Consider the following 18,175-nt stretch of genomic DNA (forward strand, 5'->3'; position numbering starts at 1 on the left):
GACAAGTCAAAAATACATTTAGATTTTCTAATTTTAATAGTAGGTAAAGAAATTCACTGATAGTACTCTTTATAAAAAGGATGATAGTTTTGTTGATAAATATGGTTGTTGTCAATGTTTTAAGAATTTGTTAAACAGAGTTCTCTTTAGCAAATGCTGTGATAAAATGTCTTCAAGCCTTACCTGATGGTTTACCTGATGGCTCATTGATTTGTAAGTACTAATCTATACAACAGAATTTCTATTTGGTACAAGGAGTTGGGTCAGGCCATGAAATAAGATTTGACTTTTATCACACACCACTTAATGGAAACTCATTTTATTAGAATTCTGAACTTAATAGTGATTAAACTTTTTGATTGCTTATAGTATGTCAACAATATGTAAAGTACTTTATATATATCTTCTCTTTTAATTCTAAACTAAATATAATTGATACTTTAAGGAAGAAACTGAGACTGAGAAATAACTTGCTTGAGGTCCTGCAGGAAATGGTGGAGCTGGATTTTAAGTGTACATTTGGGGCTGGGGGCGATAGCTCAGCTGGTAGAGTGCTTGCCTCGAAAGCACAAGGCCCTGAGTTTGATCCCCAGTACTGCAAAAAAAAAAAAAAAAAAAAAAAAAGTGTACATTTGTTTGACTCTAAAGCCTACTTTCAATGTTAATACTTAATTTTGAAAGAAAACCATTAAATCACAAGTTGTGGATTAGCACTCTTGAATTTTTAGATCAGGAGATTGCCTTGTTACTTGTTCCTAGAGAACAATTTTCTCTTTTTAGAGTCAGTGGCTCAAGAAATGTCATTCCATCCAAGATTCATTTTCTGAGTTAAAAGAATGTAAATTTTTATTGCTGCATAGGCTGTTACTATTTATAACATTATTGTACAAGTCGTCATACTGGATATGTGGCCCACACAACTTTCTCATAGGTTTGGGTTAACAGGCAGAGTCAGGCGGGCTGTGTGGCATCTCAGATCATCTCTAGCACTAGAAACTAGTTGTTATTAAGGATTTATGAGCATATTCAGTCCTTTCTTGAAAAACTTGTGGGTACCACCTCCTAGTGGTAACGAATCTCTAAACTTAGCACGCATCTTATATAGATTATCTCTTTTTATTGTATTGTTTTTACCTTCAAACTTCAAATTAAGTTCAGGTTTTCTATGATTGGGAAGGCAAGTTTTGTTCATTTTATTGTAACTTTTATGGTTTTGACTGAATTTACTGACTTGAGACTAAATTTTAATCTTTTATATATAGATATATCAGAGTAAATCTATAAATTATAAAACTCTCATCTTAGCATTAAAAATGCTAATCCTAACCCTTATTGTGAATGTTTCTCTCTTGCCCAGTTTAGTCCATATGTTTACAAAACTGCTTGCTATGATACGCACATACACATGGAAAAGACGAAGCCCACCTTGGTCTTGACAGTGTGACAGTAGTCTGGGTTCTATAAATGAAGGTAGCTAGCTGATACAGGGTAAAAGCCCAGATCCACTGGTGTCATTGACAAAAACCTGTTAAATAATTCTTCAGAAATTTAATACTTATTGTATCTTATTTGTTTACTAAAATTTTGTTACTTAATATTCATTAAAATTCTGTTACTTTAATACTTTTATATCTTATTTGTTTACTAAAGTTCAGTTTTATCTTATTGTATACATAGTTTGGTGTGTGTGTGTGTGTGTGTGTATAATTTTTAAAAATCAAGCTGCTTTCTTGGTACCATATGGAGCTCTAGAAAGCAGATGTGGTGTGGGTTCAGAGAAATAGATTTAAGGCTGCATCACTGAATGCCTCGGTGGATAGCTTTATGCACATATATCCAATAATACGTGGCCAGAGTCAATCTTTTTAGTCGGATATATAGACATAAAACCTTGTAGGTAGTGAATCAAATGGTTCTGTCTTTATTGTCATTAGCAGGGCTCTCAGGAAAGGTCTGCTATCTACTCCAAGAGAACCTAGTTTATATGAATAGAAGAATTAATAGAGATGTAAGGGGTGTTTTTTTTTTTTTTTTTGTACTTTGCAGTGTGGTATACACCTTTATGTATGTTAAACTTTTTTTCTGATAAGTCAACCATTATATGAAAGAGGTGGAAATTACTTGTAATCTACATGGCATTGTAACAATATTTAAAAAGCTTCCTGACTCTGGACCTAGGGCCAGGACTGAGAAATGGTTTCCTGGTGGCAAACTAAGCATTCCTTGTTACAGGAGGTGAACTGCAACAGAATGCTCTAGGCAATATTAAATTGGGGTGATTTTTAGAAAGTGACAAATGTTTTATGTTTCCTAAATCTGAAATGGGTTCTACCAGCTCTAAACGGCTGCCAAGTTATGTTATCACTTGCCTGCTTTGTAACTGCCTCAATTATTTTCTTCCCCAGCCCTGTATGATGAGATCCGTCAGTTTCGCAAGGCCTGTGGGGAGGCTCATCTCAAAACCATCTTAGCAACAGGAGAACTCGGCTCTCTCACTAATGTCTATAAAGCCAGTATGATAGCAATGATGGCAGGTAAGTGTTTTATATTCAAATGATGTTTTGTATTGGATTGATGTATTAGGAAGAATAAGTAAATGAAAGCATTTGGCTATTATTAAAAGTTCTAATCACTTGGAATTTTTTTGTGTGGGAGGTGTGAGATATTTTATGAATACAAGTACAGTGCAAACTGGTCTAAAACTCTTGGCTTTCTTCCACATTTCCTGTGGTGTTTCATTGTTGCACTATTCTTACAAGGCAGTAGATGGCTCTCTTGTTAGTGAATTGCCTTTTGTATTATTTGATTATTCCTTCATCAACATATGTTAGATAGGACTTACTGCTCTGACTTCTTTCTCTCTGTGAATTTAAGCTTTGGATTTTTCGCAGAGATGTGTACCCATATTATTCAAGGCAGCTTCTGCTGTTGTGTTAATTTAAAAAAAAAATTAGTGTGGTATTGTTTTTCATACTTTCAAATGTAGGTTGTCTTATTCTTTATTTCTGCAAATAGCAGATCTATCCATTCAGACATGCAACCTTGAAACCTCAGAGTTGTGCTTGATTTTTATCTTCAGTTTGAGAGTTCTCTTCTTTATTGCATCTGTCCTCCACATTGTTGCAAAATGATCTTTTTAAATAGTAATTTGATTATGGCACTGCTTGCTTAAATTCCTTTAGTTGCTTCTCTTCTTTCAGATAAAGCATTAATTCCTTAACCATCATTTTAAAAAATTCCTTTCTAAGACCCTCCTCATGTCTCTACCATCTTATTTTTCCTTCACCCCAAAGGCTTCAACCATATGGAATGATACATAGTTCCTGTGGCTGGTGCCATCCAAACCTTTGCATCTTTGTATTTGCTGTGCCCCTGCCTAGAATGCCTTTTGCTCAAATAATTCCTTGGTGTCTTTGCATTCAGCACAGGTATCATCCTTTTCAGGAATATTTTCCTAAAACCACTTCTTCCTCTGCCACTTGGCTCATTTTCTCCTGTGTGCCCCCATATCATTCTGTTATTAAAACTTCTGTTAGTTTATCACACTGTATGTGATTAAAGGCTGAATTCTGAGTACCCTACTAGGGACCTCACATTTGGATGAAGTTATCTGGCTTCTCTGGTCTTAAATGTGGACATCCATTGTAGTTGCCCTCTTGAATTTTATACTCCATTATATTTCTTGAAAGTTCTGTCAGACCCGATAGATCATCTATGGAACTCTAATGAAAATCGGCCTCCTAGGCATTAATGGTGCTGTTGCCCTTGTCATCACTGCTGGATCCAGAAAATATCTGCTCTGACTGTCCCATTTAGAGCAAATCTCTGAAAACCTAAGGATAAGAAGGAACAGAACACTGAACAGTGGTTCATTTTAGATATGTTGGCATTTCAGTGGTCCATGGTGATAGACTGCTGCAACTCTTAGAAACCTGGGAAAAGCCCTTTAGGGTCTTAGGGAGACTTATAGTCTTCCTTTCATGCTCTGTGCCAAGATGGGGGATTGCTAGCTCAGGCAACAAAGTAAAAGTTTAGAAATGAACACCAGCAGCCAGCCATTTGTACTACCCATTTTATGGTAGCCTCACTATTGGTGTATGCATGAGACTGAGGTACTCAACAGAGTCACATCTGAGCCAGTCTTGAAGCATCTGTTTAGTTTATTCATCTGGTATAGTTTATTCATTCTGAGAGGTGAACCAATCCTGTTCTACCCTCTGCACATACTACTTATGGTAGGAACATGGTATGAGGTCATTATACTTTGGAAGCCTCTGTTCCACTATGTATCCCTCCTAGCCACAGGGAAAATTTGATTAGAAACATTCTCTCTCTCCCTCCCTCTCTGCTAATTTTTCTGTCCATGTTGTTTATCTGCTTCATTTTTTTTTTTTTTTCATTTAACCAGTGTTCTTTTGAGAATGCACTGTGAGTAATGACTGCTTGTCATATGCTTTACCAGGTACTTTTTCTTTCTCTCTCCTCTTCCTCTGTAAATTTAAAATTTTTTACATTGTGTTCATTTTATATGTAACTCACCAAATAACCCTCCCTGTTAATAATTGACTAAATTTACATGACTTTCTACTGTATTTTTTTTCTTTTCACTGATTTATTTAAAAAATCAATTTTATTTTAGTAAATTTGCATTCAGTGTAATTCATATACTAAATATATAGTGGGATGATTTTTAGTAATTCATATACACTTGTAGCTACTACTCCAAATCAAGAAGTAGAATATTTCCATCATCCCAGAAATACTTACACACCTCTTAATAGTCAATTTCAAACTTTTTTCCTGCTGTTCCAGGTGCAGTCACTGATCTGATTTTATCACCATGTGTCAGCTTTTGCAGTTTTAGAATATCACATAATCATATGATATGTATGCACTTTTGTGCTTGTCTTTGCCCTTCTTGCTCAAGATAATAGCTGAGATCTTAAGGAGTTTACTTAGAAGTATTCCATTGTACAAATACATTGAGTTCTAAAATTATTGGTAAAAAGTCAGATATTCTTTTCTTAGTCTGGTGTCTGTAGGCTCTGTAGTTGTATCTCATTCTCCATTCAGAATATGATTTATTTTTGTTTTCTTTCCTATTGCTTTTGTTCTCCTCCTCCCCTTCCTCCTCTTCCCTTTCTTCCGCCTTCTTCTTGCAAGTCTTATAAGGAGTTTGGCAATTTTACTAATCTTTTTAAAGAACCAAACTTATTTTTTCCATGGTGTTAAGGTATTTTCTAATTCTGTTTGTGACTTCTCTTGTCATATAGAATGAAGATGAGATGTATGATTTCCAAACATTTAGTGCTTTTCTGGATGTTTTATTGTTATTCTATAATTGGAAATTTTGTTACACTCAGTATCTATTGTAAGGCTTTTTGTTTTTTAAAATTAATGAGATTTTGATTTTATAGTTCATTTTATGTTATCTTTAGGCAAATGCTTCAGGTTCACTTAAAAGATTGGATGTTTGCAGATGTTGGTGCAAATGTCAGGTCAAGTTGGCTGATAGCTTTTTTAGATATTTTTTGTTTTGTTTTTGGTATATTGGTTCTATTAATTACTGAGAGGGTATTTAAAATCTCAAATATGATTGTGGATTTGTTTCCATGTTCATGTTCCTTTAGAATGTCAGTTTTTTCTTCGTGTGTTTTGGAGCTCTGTTATTAGGTATATATACTTTTAGGGTTGTTAAGTTTACCTTTTGAATTATCAAATTCATCATTATGAGATGTCCCTCTTTATCTCTACTACTAGTCCTTGTCTGAATGTCCATGTTTTCTAATATTAATTCAGCCACACCAGTTTTCTTGTATTTTCCATTTGCATACCTCCTTTACCCCATCCTTTTATTTTCAATCCATCTGCATGTATATATTTTACATATATATCTCTTAAAAGAAGGAAATCCTATCATTTATGACAGCATGGATAGATCTGGAGATCATTATGTTAAGTGAAATTATCCAGGCACAGAAAGACAAGTACCACATGATCTCGTTCATATGTTGGATCTAAAAATGTTAATCTCATAGACATTGACAGTAGAATGATGGTTCTAAAAGCCAGGGAAAGGTGGGAAAATGTTACTCAATAGATACTAAGTTATAGTTAAGTAGGAGCAAGAAGTTCTTTTGTGCTGCTAGACAGTAGAGTAACTATGGACAATAATTACTGTACATTTCTAAGAGCTACAAGAAAGAATTTTGAAAATTTTCACCAGAAAGAAATGATGTTTGAGAAGTTAGATGTGTTTAACCAGATTTAAACATTATGCAGTGTATACATGTATCCAAGTATTTCAAGTTAACCCACTAATATATGTAACTTTCATGCTTTTATATATGTTAAAATTAATTAAAAAATTAATTTTAAAAATAAAAATGAAAGTACATATCTTGTAGACAGTCTTCTAAAATTTTTTTGTGATAATCTCTACTTTTTAATCAAAGAGTTTTGTCCATTTACATTTTATATAATTATTGATGTGGTAGGATTTACATCTGTCATCTTGCAATTTATTTTCTATTTGTTTTGATCTCCTTTTTGTTCATCTTGTCTGGTCTTATTTCTTCTACTGGATTCTTATCTACTGTCTCTTTTTATCTTTAAAATGGTTGCTCTAGCAATTAGATTTACATCCTTTTTTTTTTTTTTTTTTTTTTTTTTTTTGGGGCAGTGCTGGGGATCAAACCCAGGGCTTTATTTGACAGGCAAGCACTCTATCAACTGAGCTATCTCCCCAGCCCCCAAAATTTACATTCTTAATTAAACCTAGTCTTCTTAGAATTAATACTGTTCCACTTCGCACTTATGTCACAAATGTAAGAACTTTGCTGTAGTTTCATTTGTATCCATCTTCATTGGTCCTTTGAATTATTTTTATTTTCTTATACATATGTTATAAACCCCACATTACAGCGATGCAATTATAATAGTTATATTTTTCTTAAGGAAATTAAAAGAAAACTAAGCTAAGTTATTGTTTCATGTTTTCCACACATATATTATTTCCATTATTATTTCATCCTGTAGATGTCAGTTTCCATCTCGTGGGACTCGGGATATAACTCAGGGATAGAGTGATAGCTGAGTATGCATGAAGACCAGGGTTTGATGCCCAGCAAATCCCCTTCTCCCCACCCCAGAGTTTCCATCTTATATAATTCAGCCTGGAAAATTTACAGTGAAAATTTTTGGTGATGAAATCTTTCAGTATTTATTCATCTTCATGGAGGTGTCTTTTTATCACCCCTCTATTTCAAGCATAGTTCACTGGATACAGAACTCTGGGTTAAGGTTTATTCTTATTTTCACCTTTAAATATTTTACTCCATTTCTTGGACTTCTGTTTCTTCTTGTTTTTCTCTGCATAATGTCATATCTTACACTGACTATGGGCAAACAATATTTTCTCCTTGTCATTATTTTTTTTACTAATTCCAGTATGATGTGCCTAAATATGGTTTTGTTTGTATATAGGCTCTTGGAGTTTGCTGAACTTATTGGATCTATAGGTTAATGTTTTCCAACAATTTAGGACATTATTACAACTGTTTTTTTCAAATATATTTTCTAGCTCATTCTTCCTTTTCTTCTAGGACCCCAAAATACGTTGTGTTAGACTGCTTGATATCGTCCCATAGGTTACTAAAGTCCCATTTATTTTAATTCCCTCCTTCCTCCAAATTGGCTAATTTACATGGATTTTTCTTCATGTTCATTGCCCTTTGTTTTGTATCTCAACTCTGCTCTAAGGCCATCCAGTGAAATTTATACTACTGCACATTTTTGGCTTTAAAATTTTCATTTGATTTAAAATTTTTTTTGTTTTCTACTGAGTGCCCCCATTTTTTCCCTCATTGAGATCATGTTTTCCTATAAACCTGAGCAGATTTATAATAGCTGATTTGAAGTCCTTATCTGCTACTCTATACATCTGGATTTTCTCAGGGTCTATATCTTGACCTACCAATTTTCTAGTACCTGCAAATATTTCATTCAGTTTTATAGGTATTTATAGCCAGAGGGCAAGACTAGAAACATTCTGTAATGTCTGAAATTCTACACCACTTATTGTTTTTCCATTAACTTAAAATCAGAGTCTCAAAAGGAGAGAGAGACCTAAAATTTTCATTCATAATAATTTATTTTGTAATTTTGGTAGCCATTTTGATTATTGCAAAAAAAATTCTGGAGAAAGTGGGTAGGGATATATAACTATGTTAGTCTGGTGTTAGACATCATTTTAAGAGAAAACTTAGTTAACTGAGATGTTTGCAGTTTTGGTCAGTGCTATGGTTTGAATATCCTCTCTGAAACTCATGTTGAAACTTAATCACCAGTAAAACAGTATTAAGAGATGGTACTTTTAAGAGATGCTTAGGTCTGCCTTCATGAATGGATTAATGCTGTTACAGCAGGAGTGGGCTGGTTTTTGGGAGAGTAGGTTTGTTATACATTTGACTCCCTCTTTCCCTCTCTCTCTGCTTCTCATATTCTTCCTTGCCCTTCTGCCATACTATAATGCAGTATGGAGACTCTTGCCACATGACAACATGTTCTTGGATTTCCTAGTATCTAGAACAGTGAACCAAAATAACTTTCATTATTTATGATTTATCCAGTTTGTGGTGTTCAGTTATAGTAGCAGAAAAATGGACTATGTGACAGTCAAATAAGTGACTAGTAGCCCACTTTGGTTCTTATTTAGTAATTGTCCAGAATGTTTTAGGGCAATTAGCACATCATAGGAGTATGAAGACTGGGGCTTTTTTTTTTTTTTTCCCCTGTACCAGGATTGAACCCAGGGGCACTCAACCACTGAGACATATCCCCAGCCCTTTGTGTATCTTATTTAGAGACAGGGTCTTGCTGAGTTGCTTAAGGCCTCATGAAGTTGCTGAGACTGGCTTTGAATTTGCAATCCTACTGCCTCAGCCTCCTGAGCTGCTGGGATTACAGGTGTGTGCCATCATGCCAAGCAAGACCAGGGCTTTTGTACTGTCTTGTACATTTGTGACTTCATTCAAAAAAATTAATATGATTATCAATGCAAATGAAGTCAGGTATGCAAATACATTATAAACTATAAGTACTTTGCAAGGTATTAAAATAACCCATCCTACTTTAGTGAGAAAGTTAACAAAATTAAATATTTTTTCTAGACTTTTGCAAGGTATTATTCAGAACAACACTTTTCAAAACCATTTGGCTCAGCTGTAGGAGATTCATGATATTGTGCTGAGTTTCTTTCTGCACTGAACCCAAAGCTTACTATATTTTTATTCAATGAATCTTAGATATGAACTTGTAAAAAAAGAGAGGTGTGAAAAGAATCTCATTGAGAATCACAATTAGATGTGGTGCTGTTAATTGTATTTTTGTGTTATACTTTGTAGTCATGTGTATTTATCATTTCTCCTAATTTTTCAGTGGGGGCGGGTACCAGGGATTGAACCCAGAAGCATTTAACAACTGAGCTGCATCCCCAACCCTTTTTTCTTTTTTGTTTTGAGACAAGGTCTCATTAAGTTACTGAGAGCCTACCTAACTTGCTGAGGCTGCCTTTGAATTTGGGATCCTCCTGCCTCAGCCTCCCTAACTGCTGGGATTATAGGTGTGCACAACTGTGCCTAGCATCACTCCTAATTTTTGCACTCTGGAAGCTATAAAGCCACATCAGCTCTTCAGACAACTAGTGAAATATCATTTAACTTGGTTCTGATTCTAGAATCAAGTCAAGAATCAGAAATTAAAATATGTTCAATAGAAGAAAAATAGGTGATATAATCTATAATACAAGAGTAGTAGCTAAAATTTCTTTATGTTTATTAGGTAACAGGGTCCATTTTAAGAACTTTGTTCATATTTATAGTTAATCTTTGCAATTACCCTATGAGGTAGGAACTCTCATATGATAAAATAAGAAAATCAGCTACAAGAATGTTCTTGCTCCTGTAGTACATGATCATTGTTGACAATTGGAAATTTCTGGATACTTTTGTCGTTGTTATATCACTTCTTTTGTCCATAATTTCCTCCCTTCCTTTAACCATTTTTAAAGATTTAATAAAATTACCATATTCTCTCAAACCTCCCTTTTTTATCTAAAGACAGAATTAATTAACAGACCATGCTTCTGCACTTCTTGGACGTTATAAATACCAGTAGCATTTGCCATGTAATATGGCCATCAGTTGTTTAACCTGGTTAGATTGTTTGCAAAATTATGAGCTCCCTTGAGGCCAAGGACTACATGTGCTTACTATCATGTCTGGTATCTAGTAGAACCTAGGAAAATATTTTCAAATGTACAAATGAATGAGTGAGAGAAAAAAAGGGAGGGGGGTATGAAAAATGGTGGAATGAGATAGACATCATTACCCTGTGTACATGTATGATTACATGAATGGTGTGAATCTATATCATGCACAACTGTAGAAACAAAAAGATGTACCCCATTTGTGTACAATGAATCAAAATGCAGTCTGTAAAAATAAAATAATAATTTAAAAAAAGGAAAAGTGAAATTTGAAAATCTAAATGTATCTTGCCACAGTCTTGTAAGGTTTGAACATGCTATTTTAGAGAATGAACATTTTTAAAAAGTTGGACCAAAAAATAGATAATTTATACCTCTGACAAGGAGATTATATTTCCAAGGCATTTTTGGCAATGCCAGGCAGTGGTATAACATATTAAAGGTGTGTAAGGATTCTGAGCAAATAGTTTTAGAGGCAAGAAAGATCTAGAGAGAACTTTTGCTTTGACTTTTTGGTCAAAGGAAAATGGAGCTTCCATTTACTTTAGTGAAAATATGGTGAGAGATCTCAAATACAAGTGAAGGAGGAGGTAAGGTGGGAGTAAACAATTTGAAGGGATTATAATCAGGTGAGCCAAACCAGAGCCTAATTTTTTTTTTCCATCAAGCAATCCAAAGACAAGGTGATAAGAAGCAAGATAAGGAAACATGCTTACAGAAAAGGAAAGTCTAAAGCAGGTCAATCTACTGCTAAGGGATTTCCGCCCAGCAAATGCACACATTAAGAATAATGCCAGAATGTAGAAAAGTGGGTTTATCTTTCAGTAGCGGTGGACTGTTCACACACATGCAACAGCTAACAAGCCCTGTTCTGAAGTTATTCTAGACCTTATCTTTGGAAATAATACAGGCATGATAAATAAGGTTGGAGTAGAAAAGCACTAAAGATGCAATCATAATGTCATCAGGTTTGAATTGCTGATGAAGATCTGTGGGAAGAGTACTAACACAAAAATATGGAGCTTGAAAAAAAGCAGACCTTGAAGGAATGCAAAATGAGTTTTGAACTTGGCTGGAATTTTGCAGTATATAGGAAATCAAAATGACAAAAATAGGAACCAGGGGAGGGAATATTCGAAATTCAATCCAATAAGATCAAAGTAATGCAAAAACAATGAGATGAAACAGAGAAATAAGAGAAAATATAAGGTAAGTCATTAAATGATAAAATAAAGGGGGAAATAGTGAGAATCTTGCTACCACTGAGGAAACCAAAACACTAAAAATGCATAGTGATTAGTAGCAAATTAATATATGAGGAGTTTTAGAATGTAAATGTGAATCAAGTAGTAAATGACACTGTAGATTTATTTTTCTAAAGTTTGACACAAGTCACACTGAGTCCTTTGTCTTAGGCTGTAAATCTTTCTGTACTCAAGGAATATTGATCCAGATGGCATATCTAGACCCCTGTGGTGTTCCAGCCTGTTTTTTTTTTTAATAAGATCTTGCCTTCGATTTAAAAAGGTATTTATGAAATGATGTGCTATAACTGAAAGTTCATCATTAGCGAAATTTTAAGAATAGAGATGTATATTGGATAAAGAGTTAAAGGATTTAAAGTATGACTTTATTTACAGTTCCTTAAACTAGCCTTGGAAATTAAACCATTTATAGGGTAAAAACTAATTAACTTGCCATCTCATCCGTGGAGGAAATTTAAATTCAGGCCCCCAAGCAAAAATTTCAAAGTTTACCCCCACTTATCCTCTTGCTTTCCTTTGTTGAATGCAAAATAAAGAGCTGTGGCAAGGAAAGAAGTTATCAATTTTCTGGCCTCCCAGCAATGCAGGAACTACTGACAGTGCATTTTGGTGTATGCCTATCACTTTAACAGAAAGGTTAAGTATATGACATACCTTTAAACACAAAGTGTTTTCTTTGCTCCTTGATGACTGGGGAAAAAAAGAGAAGATCAAAAGCTCATAAGCTTAGTTTTTTACGTGGTACATACTATTCTATGTAAAATTTTACAGTATGAAATTTAAAAAATATAACCCAACTCATTCCAGAATCACATCACTGCCTCTTCTGGGCCTAAGTTGTCTAGAGGAATTCATAGGCACCAAGGCTAGTGCATGTAAGATCCAAGAAGTGTTTATTGATAGATTTAGGTGTCAGTCATATGTATAGGGGCAGCGACAGATTATTTGTAAACAACATATCAAAATCAATTTTTAATAAGGCTGTATTTTCGTATTAAAAGAAACACGAAGGGATTTTCTCCTCTAAGTGAAATTCTGGTTGTGATATAAAAATTGAACCTTGTTTATGTGTCTGAAATTCTGTTATTCATTTGTCTGTAATTCCTAACATTTAAGTTTTGGTTAGTCATTCTTTCCTAACTGTGCTATGTAGTTATGGATCTATTCACAAATTTAAAATGCTGGGAAATTAAATCCTTAAATGGATCTCAGTATATTATATCAAGTACATACTTGGTATTTACATTTATTTAATGAACGAATGAATGAATATCAATAAACAATATGAAGTTGATAGTTTACACATTCTTTTCATAATAATCTGAAGAAGGAGGTTAAAGAGGTATCTTATCATCTATTACTAGGTGAAAACTTGAAGCACAGAAGTTAGCAACTGGACCAAGGCTACACACGGAGTGTTAAGTAGCAGAGTTCTGAAGGACTCTTGACTCTAAATTCCATGGTTTACTCTCTCACAGTCCTGCTCGCTACTCTGCAGTTGATCTGTGTAAAGGATATTACCTGTAAACTCTGTTGAACCTTTGGAGGCACAGAAGTGTTTCTAAAGTCCCTGAATGAGATTCTGCGTTGTCCTGTGCTCTTCTACTTAGAACAAAAGAAGGGAGACAAGAGAGACCCAATATTTGGAGAAAAAGTATAGTAGGTGGTAGGCATGAAATCAACATGAAAAGAAAGAATGAAAGCAAGCCCAAGGCCCTACCGAAGGTAAGTCCATAGTAAATACTATTAAAATAAAAAGACAGGGGGTTTAGAGGGGAAGGATCGCTCCACTGTTTTTTTGACCTTACTGATGACCATGAAATAGTGCACCTAGAAAATTAGCAGGGTCCTGACTGAATTGCCACTTGAGTTCTGTACTGAAGTTCATCTTTCTTTTCAGATTCCCTTACACAGGGTCCTGAGGGTACAGCTAGGGAGGGATAGTGAAAGTGATTCTTTCTGATTTCCACCTGATAAAGTATAGGAAAGATGATCAGAGCTCTGGGCAGTGTGAGACTAAAGGAAAAGTGGTCTGATGGAAGGGTCTGGGAGAGTGGAAATGACACAAGAGCACATTTAGAGGAAAGTCATAGCATAGGATGAGGGAAATAGAAACCTTCCAATGAAGAGCCATTGACAAGAAAGTAGATGTCTAGTGTAGGAAAAGAAAACTCATGGGGGTTATGGTATTGTGTTCAAATACTTGTAAGACATTCCTGAAAAAGGAAGATTTTTCTCAATTACCCCAAGGAAATAGGACTGGGACCAGCTATTAGAAGTTCTGTAAAGATAGACTTAGGCCTAGTTATTATGAGAAAGAATTGTGAAAGTTCAATTCATCCAGAAATTGAATGGGCCCCATCAGGAGATAAGAGATGTTCTAAGCACTGGCTGAATGACAACAGGATGGAACTACTGTCAGACGCATGATACACAGCAGCCCCTATAGATACATTTGGTTTCAAACTCAATGGGAGCCTCTGCTACAGAAGAGAAAACATTTTATCCACTTAGACATCTGCACACACACATACACATACACGTGCAGTGTGTGTAAAATTTTTAGCATAAATATATATATATATATATATATATATATATATATCTAAAATTTTAGCATATACATTCACAATTTAATAATCCGGACCCCAAAATACAGGTATAATGGGGAAAAAATAAGTGTTTTAGATTTCTAAGGATGATCTAACAAGGTACCACAAACTGGGTGTCTTAGAACAAAGGAAGTCATTTTCATGTTTCTGGAGAGTAGCAATCCAAAGTCAAAGTGTGGGCAGGGCCCTGCTCCCTCTTAGTCCTGTAAGGGAGAATCCTTCCTTGTCTTTTTACCTTAAAGTGTTTGCTGGCAATACTTGACATCCCTTGGCCTGTAGATGCATTATTCTAGTCTCTGCTTTCCTCATTGCATGACATCCTTCTCTTTTCTTCCTCTAAGGATACTAATCATATAATGGCCCACCTTACTCAGTGTGACCTCATCTTAACCAATTACATCTGCAATGATCCTATTTCAAAATAAGTCACTTTCTGAGGTATTGGGGGTTTGGATTTTGACATACTTTGTGGGGCACTATTCAACCCATAGCCAGGAGAAATAGGTTTCTTGCTCTCTGGTTCTATTATTTTCTATAAAGACCTAAAGAAGTTAGAGAAAAAAGATTTTGAGTCAAACCAGCAAACTTGAATTCAGGTACAAAAGATTGATTTTTCCCTCTAAGCAATGTTGTATGGTTTTGTGGGTTGGGGAAATCTAGTAGATATTAAATATTTTTATCTGCAAAAAGCATTTGGTAAGGTTCTCAATGGGAGATTAATGGCTAAAATAAAGAATGAGGCATTAGGAGATAAATTTGCTTATGAGCAAGAGACAGAGACTAACGGTGGAAGGAAATACTTTTTAGATTGGAAAGGAGTGACATACAGCACAAGCCAGGAATCAGTTTTGGGACCTATGGGTTTTTCACTTTATTTTTATTGGACTTTGTAATAAAAATACAGATCTTCAAACAGCCCAAGACAGAGTGAGTAATACTACAAGCATCAGTAATCAAAAGTTATTCTCTATCATAAAGTAAATGACTGATAATAAATACTGACACAAGACTACACAATGTACCATAATATTATAAAATGGAGCAAGTGATTCTCCTGTGTTCTCTTTTCTTTTGCATGGGTGAATATTTCTTTATTTGCTTTTTAAAAAATATTTGCAGGTTTCTAGGTTTACTTTATAAACCAAATAAATGAAAAAATATATTTTTTTAAATTTGGAAAGATATATTAACTGAAGGAAAAATTGGTTGAAGCAAGACAAAGGTTATATTGCCATTGCTAGAATAAAAGAAACGAAGGGCCCTGTATGTTAAATTGCTCAGCAAGCTATTCAGTAAAAAGACTTAAAAAGTGAGGGGGCGTTATTGAAATCATCAGCTTCTTCTGCAGTCATGACTTTAATGGAAGCATATACAAAAAAGCCATTGTTGGAATGATGAAACCGCATATCTGAGGGAGTGAAATATAGTGTGGAACTTTTTCCTTCCCTTTTTAAATTTTAATATGGCTCTAAAAAATCCATAAAATTCAGTGATTGTATATGTAATTTTTGTCTTCCTAGAAACTGGTTAAGTATGTGGGAAATAAACTTTTAAATTGGAATTTAACCTGCAACTTTGCTTGTCTAAGTCACTTTACAAATCCATCTGTTTCTTCATTATTTGCCAAAAGAAGCAGACCAAATATGGGATTGTAAATTAGTACAACCACAATGGAAATGAGTAAGGAGTTTCCTCAAAAGACTAGGCATGGAACCACCATCTGACTCAGGTATACCAGTCCTCGTTATTTATCTAGAAGGATTAAAGTCATCATACTATAGCAGTATGTACATATACCCATGTTTAGAGCAGCATAATTCATATTAGTCAAACTATGGAACCAGCCTAGTTTTCCATCAACAGATGAATGGATAAGATGAATGTGTATATATACAAAATGGAGTTTTATTCAGCCATAAAGAAAATGAAATTATATTATTTGCAGGAAAATGAATGGATCTAGAGACCATTATGTTAATAAATCAGACTCATAAGGTCAAGAGTTGTGTATTTTCTCTCAAATGTGGAAGCTAGAGAGGAAAAAGGAAAAGAAAGGTGGGGTTCATCTCATAGAAATCAAAACGAGATGAGTAGAGAGAACCCAGGAGGTTAGGAGTTAGAAAAGGAGGGGGGAAATGTTGGGGAATGATATTGGCCAAATTATATTGTTATATTGTGTGTATGTATGAATATGTAACAACAAATCCTACCATTATGCACACCTATAATTCACCAATAAAAATGTGGGGAAAAATAGATCAAATAAACACTCAAAAGTTAACTTATAAAAGGTAAAATGCTTGGAAAACCATAAGGGTTATGAAGTATTTAAAAAGTTCACTAACCTGAAATCTTTCAGTTTGTAGGTGAGAAACCCAAGATCCAGAAAGATCAAATTTACAAGGAACTAAAATAAACACATAAACTAAAACAACTGAAGTCAAAGCACAATCTAGAGTAAGTTTCTCTAGGACTGCACATTAGAGTTTTCTCAAGGACTTCCTAAATGGCTTTTGGAAAGATCCAAGACTCAGCCACCAGAGATTCTGGTTAATTAAATGGTCTTGTGTGGAACCCAGGGAATTAGTACTTCTTAAACAATACTTTGTAAAATTCCCCAGGTGCTTCTGTTGTGTGGGCAGGAAAAAGAACCTCTGATCTAGAATACAGGTTTCCTAGTAATAAGACAGGAAGTCTTTCAATTTATACTATTTATAGTTTAGAAAATATTTAGAGAAATTGTTTCAAATTCTGAGAGAAGCCTTAGGCAGAGGCAGTCCACAGTTAACAAGCCAGTTGTTCTAGTAGTTATCTATTTTACAAATTTCTTGTTCAGTATGCTGAACCAGTATTTCTGGAGAAACAAGATCACACATGAAAATTTGGCCAGGTGGGCATCAATTGTTCTGTAAGTCTCAGCCAACACAGTTAACAGTGGTTTTGTAAGCACATGAATTTATATTTTTAATTTAGGTCTCTAAGAATATTATCCTTCACTGCCATGAAAACAGTAGCAAGGTTTCTCCTTCCCTCTTCAAACTGCCCACTTCCAAGTTGTATCCGTGAATGGAAGGAAATGAGGGATGCAAGGCTGAATGAAGATTGAAGAATGGGAGAGAAAGAGAAGGAGGCTAGTTAAAAAGAAAAGGATAGGGTTTCTGCCATCCAAATTCTAGGGATATTTCTTTCCTTTCAGTAGGCTTATCCATCAAGTATTGTACATATTGTATTTATTGGACATTATTCTAGGTGTTGCAGAAGGATTACAAGAGGGAAAAATAAGTACCACATAGCCCCTGGAATCTAAAAAGTGTCATTGCTTAGTGTGGTGAGAATGTAAAAACAGGTGATATGATTTGTCCTGTTGTGAATGGAGGAACTGTAAGCACACCTTTTCCAAGCACTACAGAAACACAGGTACCGTCTCTGGAGGAGCCATAGAAGAATTCATGAAACAAATGATGTATGAGAGTTGCTAGGTGTAGATGGGAAGGAAGACTTTTCAGGAGAAATCACTGGTTCTTTTTCATAGCCATGTGTAAGAACATGTCATGTTGAGGAAACTGCTCTGGACAGGAATACAATAAATGGAGTAGTGGCCAGGATCAGGGATGAAGTGGGTAAGTAATTGGGAGCCTAGTACCCTCTTAAGGAATGAGTTTCCTTGTTTGGAAGTATGGAAAATTTTCAGCCGGAGGAAGGAGCAATAGACTGAATAATTGCTCATTCATTGAGTAATTTACTCATTCATTGAGTAATTTACTCATTCATTCATTATTGTTGATGGGATATCTGCTCCATGTCAGACACCAGTGATTTAGTCAGTTTTTCACTGCTGTGACCAAAGGACCTGAGAAGAACGATTAAAGGAGAAAAAGTTTATTTTGGGGTCCACCGTTTTAGAGGTCTCAGTCATAGACAGCTGACTCCATTGCACTGGGCCCAAATGAGGCAGAACATCATGGTGGAAGGGTGTGGTAGAGGAAAGCAGCTCAAGACATCACACCAGGAAGCAGTATCACTTGTCTACT

General features: G+C 34.9%; 1 protein-coding gene across 1 annotated transcript in view; it reads left to right on the top strand.

Moving 5' to 3' along the window:
• Dera (deoxyribose-phosphate aldolase) overlaps positions 1–18,175 on the top strand; it is a 119,220-nt gene that overhangs the window by 62,584 nt on the left and 38,461 nt on the right. Inside the window, exon 6 of the mRNA XM_047550481.1 lies at positions 2,406–2,534. Coding sequence (XP_047406437.1) covers positions 2,406–2,534 — 129 coding nt within the window. The remainder of the gene's footprint in view (positions 1–2,405; positions 2,535–18,175) is intronic.

The sequence above is a fragment of the Sciurus carolinensis genome, chromosome 4, assembly GCF_902686445.1.
Source record: "Sciurus carolinensis chromosome 4, mSciCar1.2, whole genome shotgun sequence".
Lineage (NCBI taxonomy): Eukaryota > Metazoa > Chordata > Mammalia > Rodentia > Sciuridae > Sciurus > Sciurus carolinensis.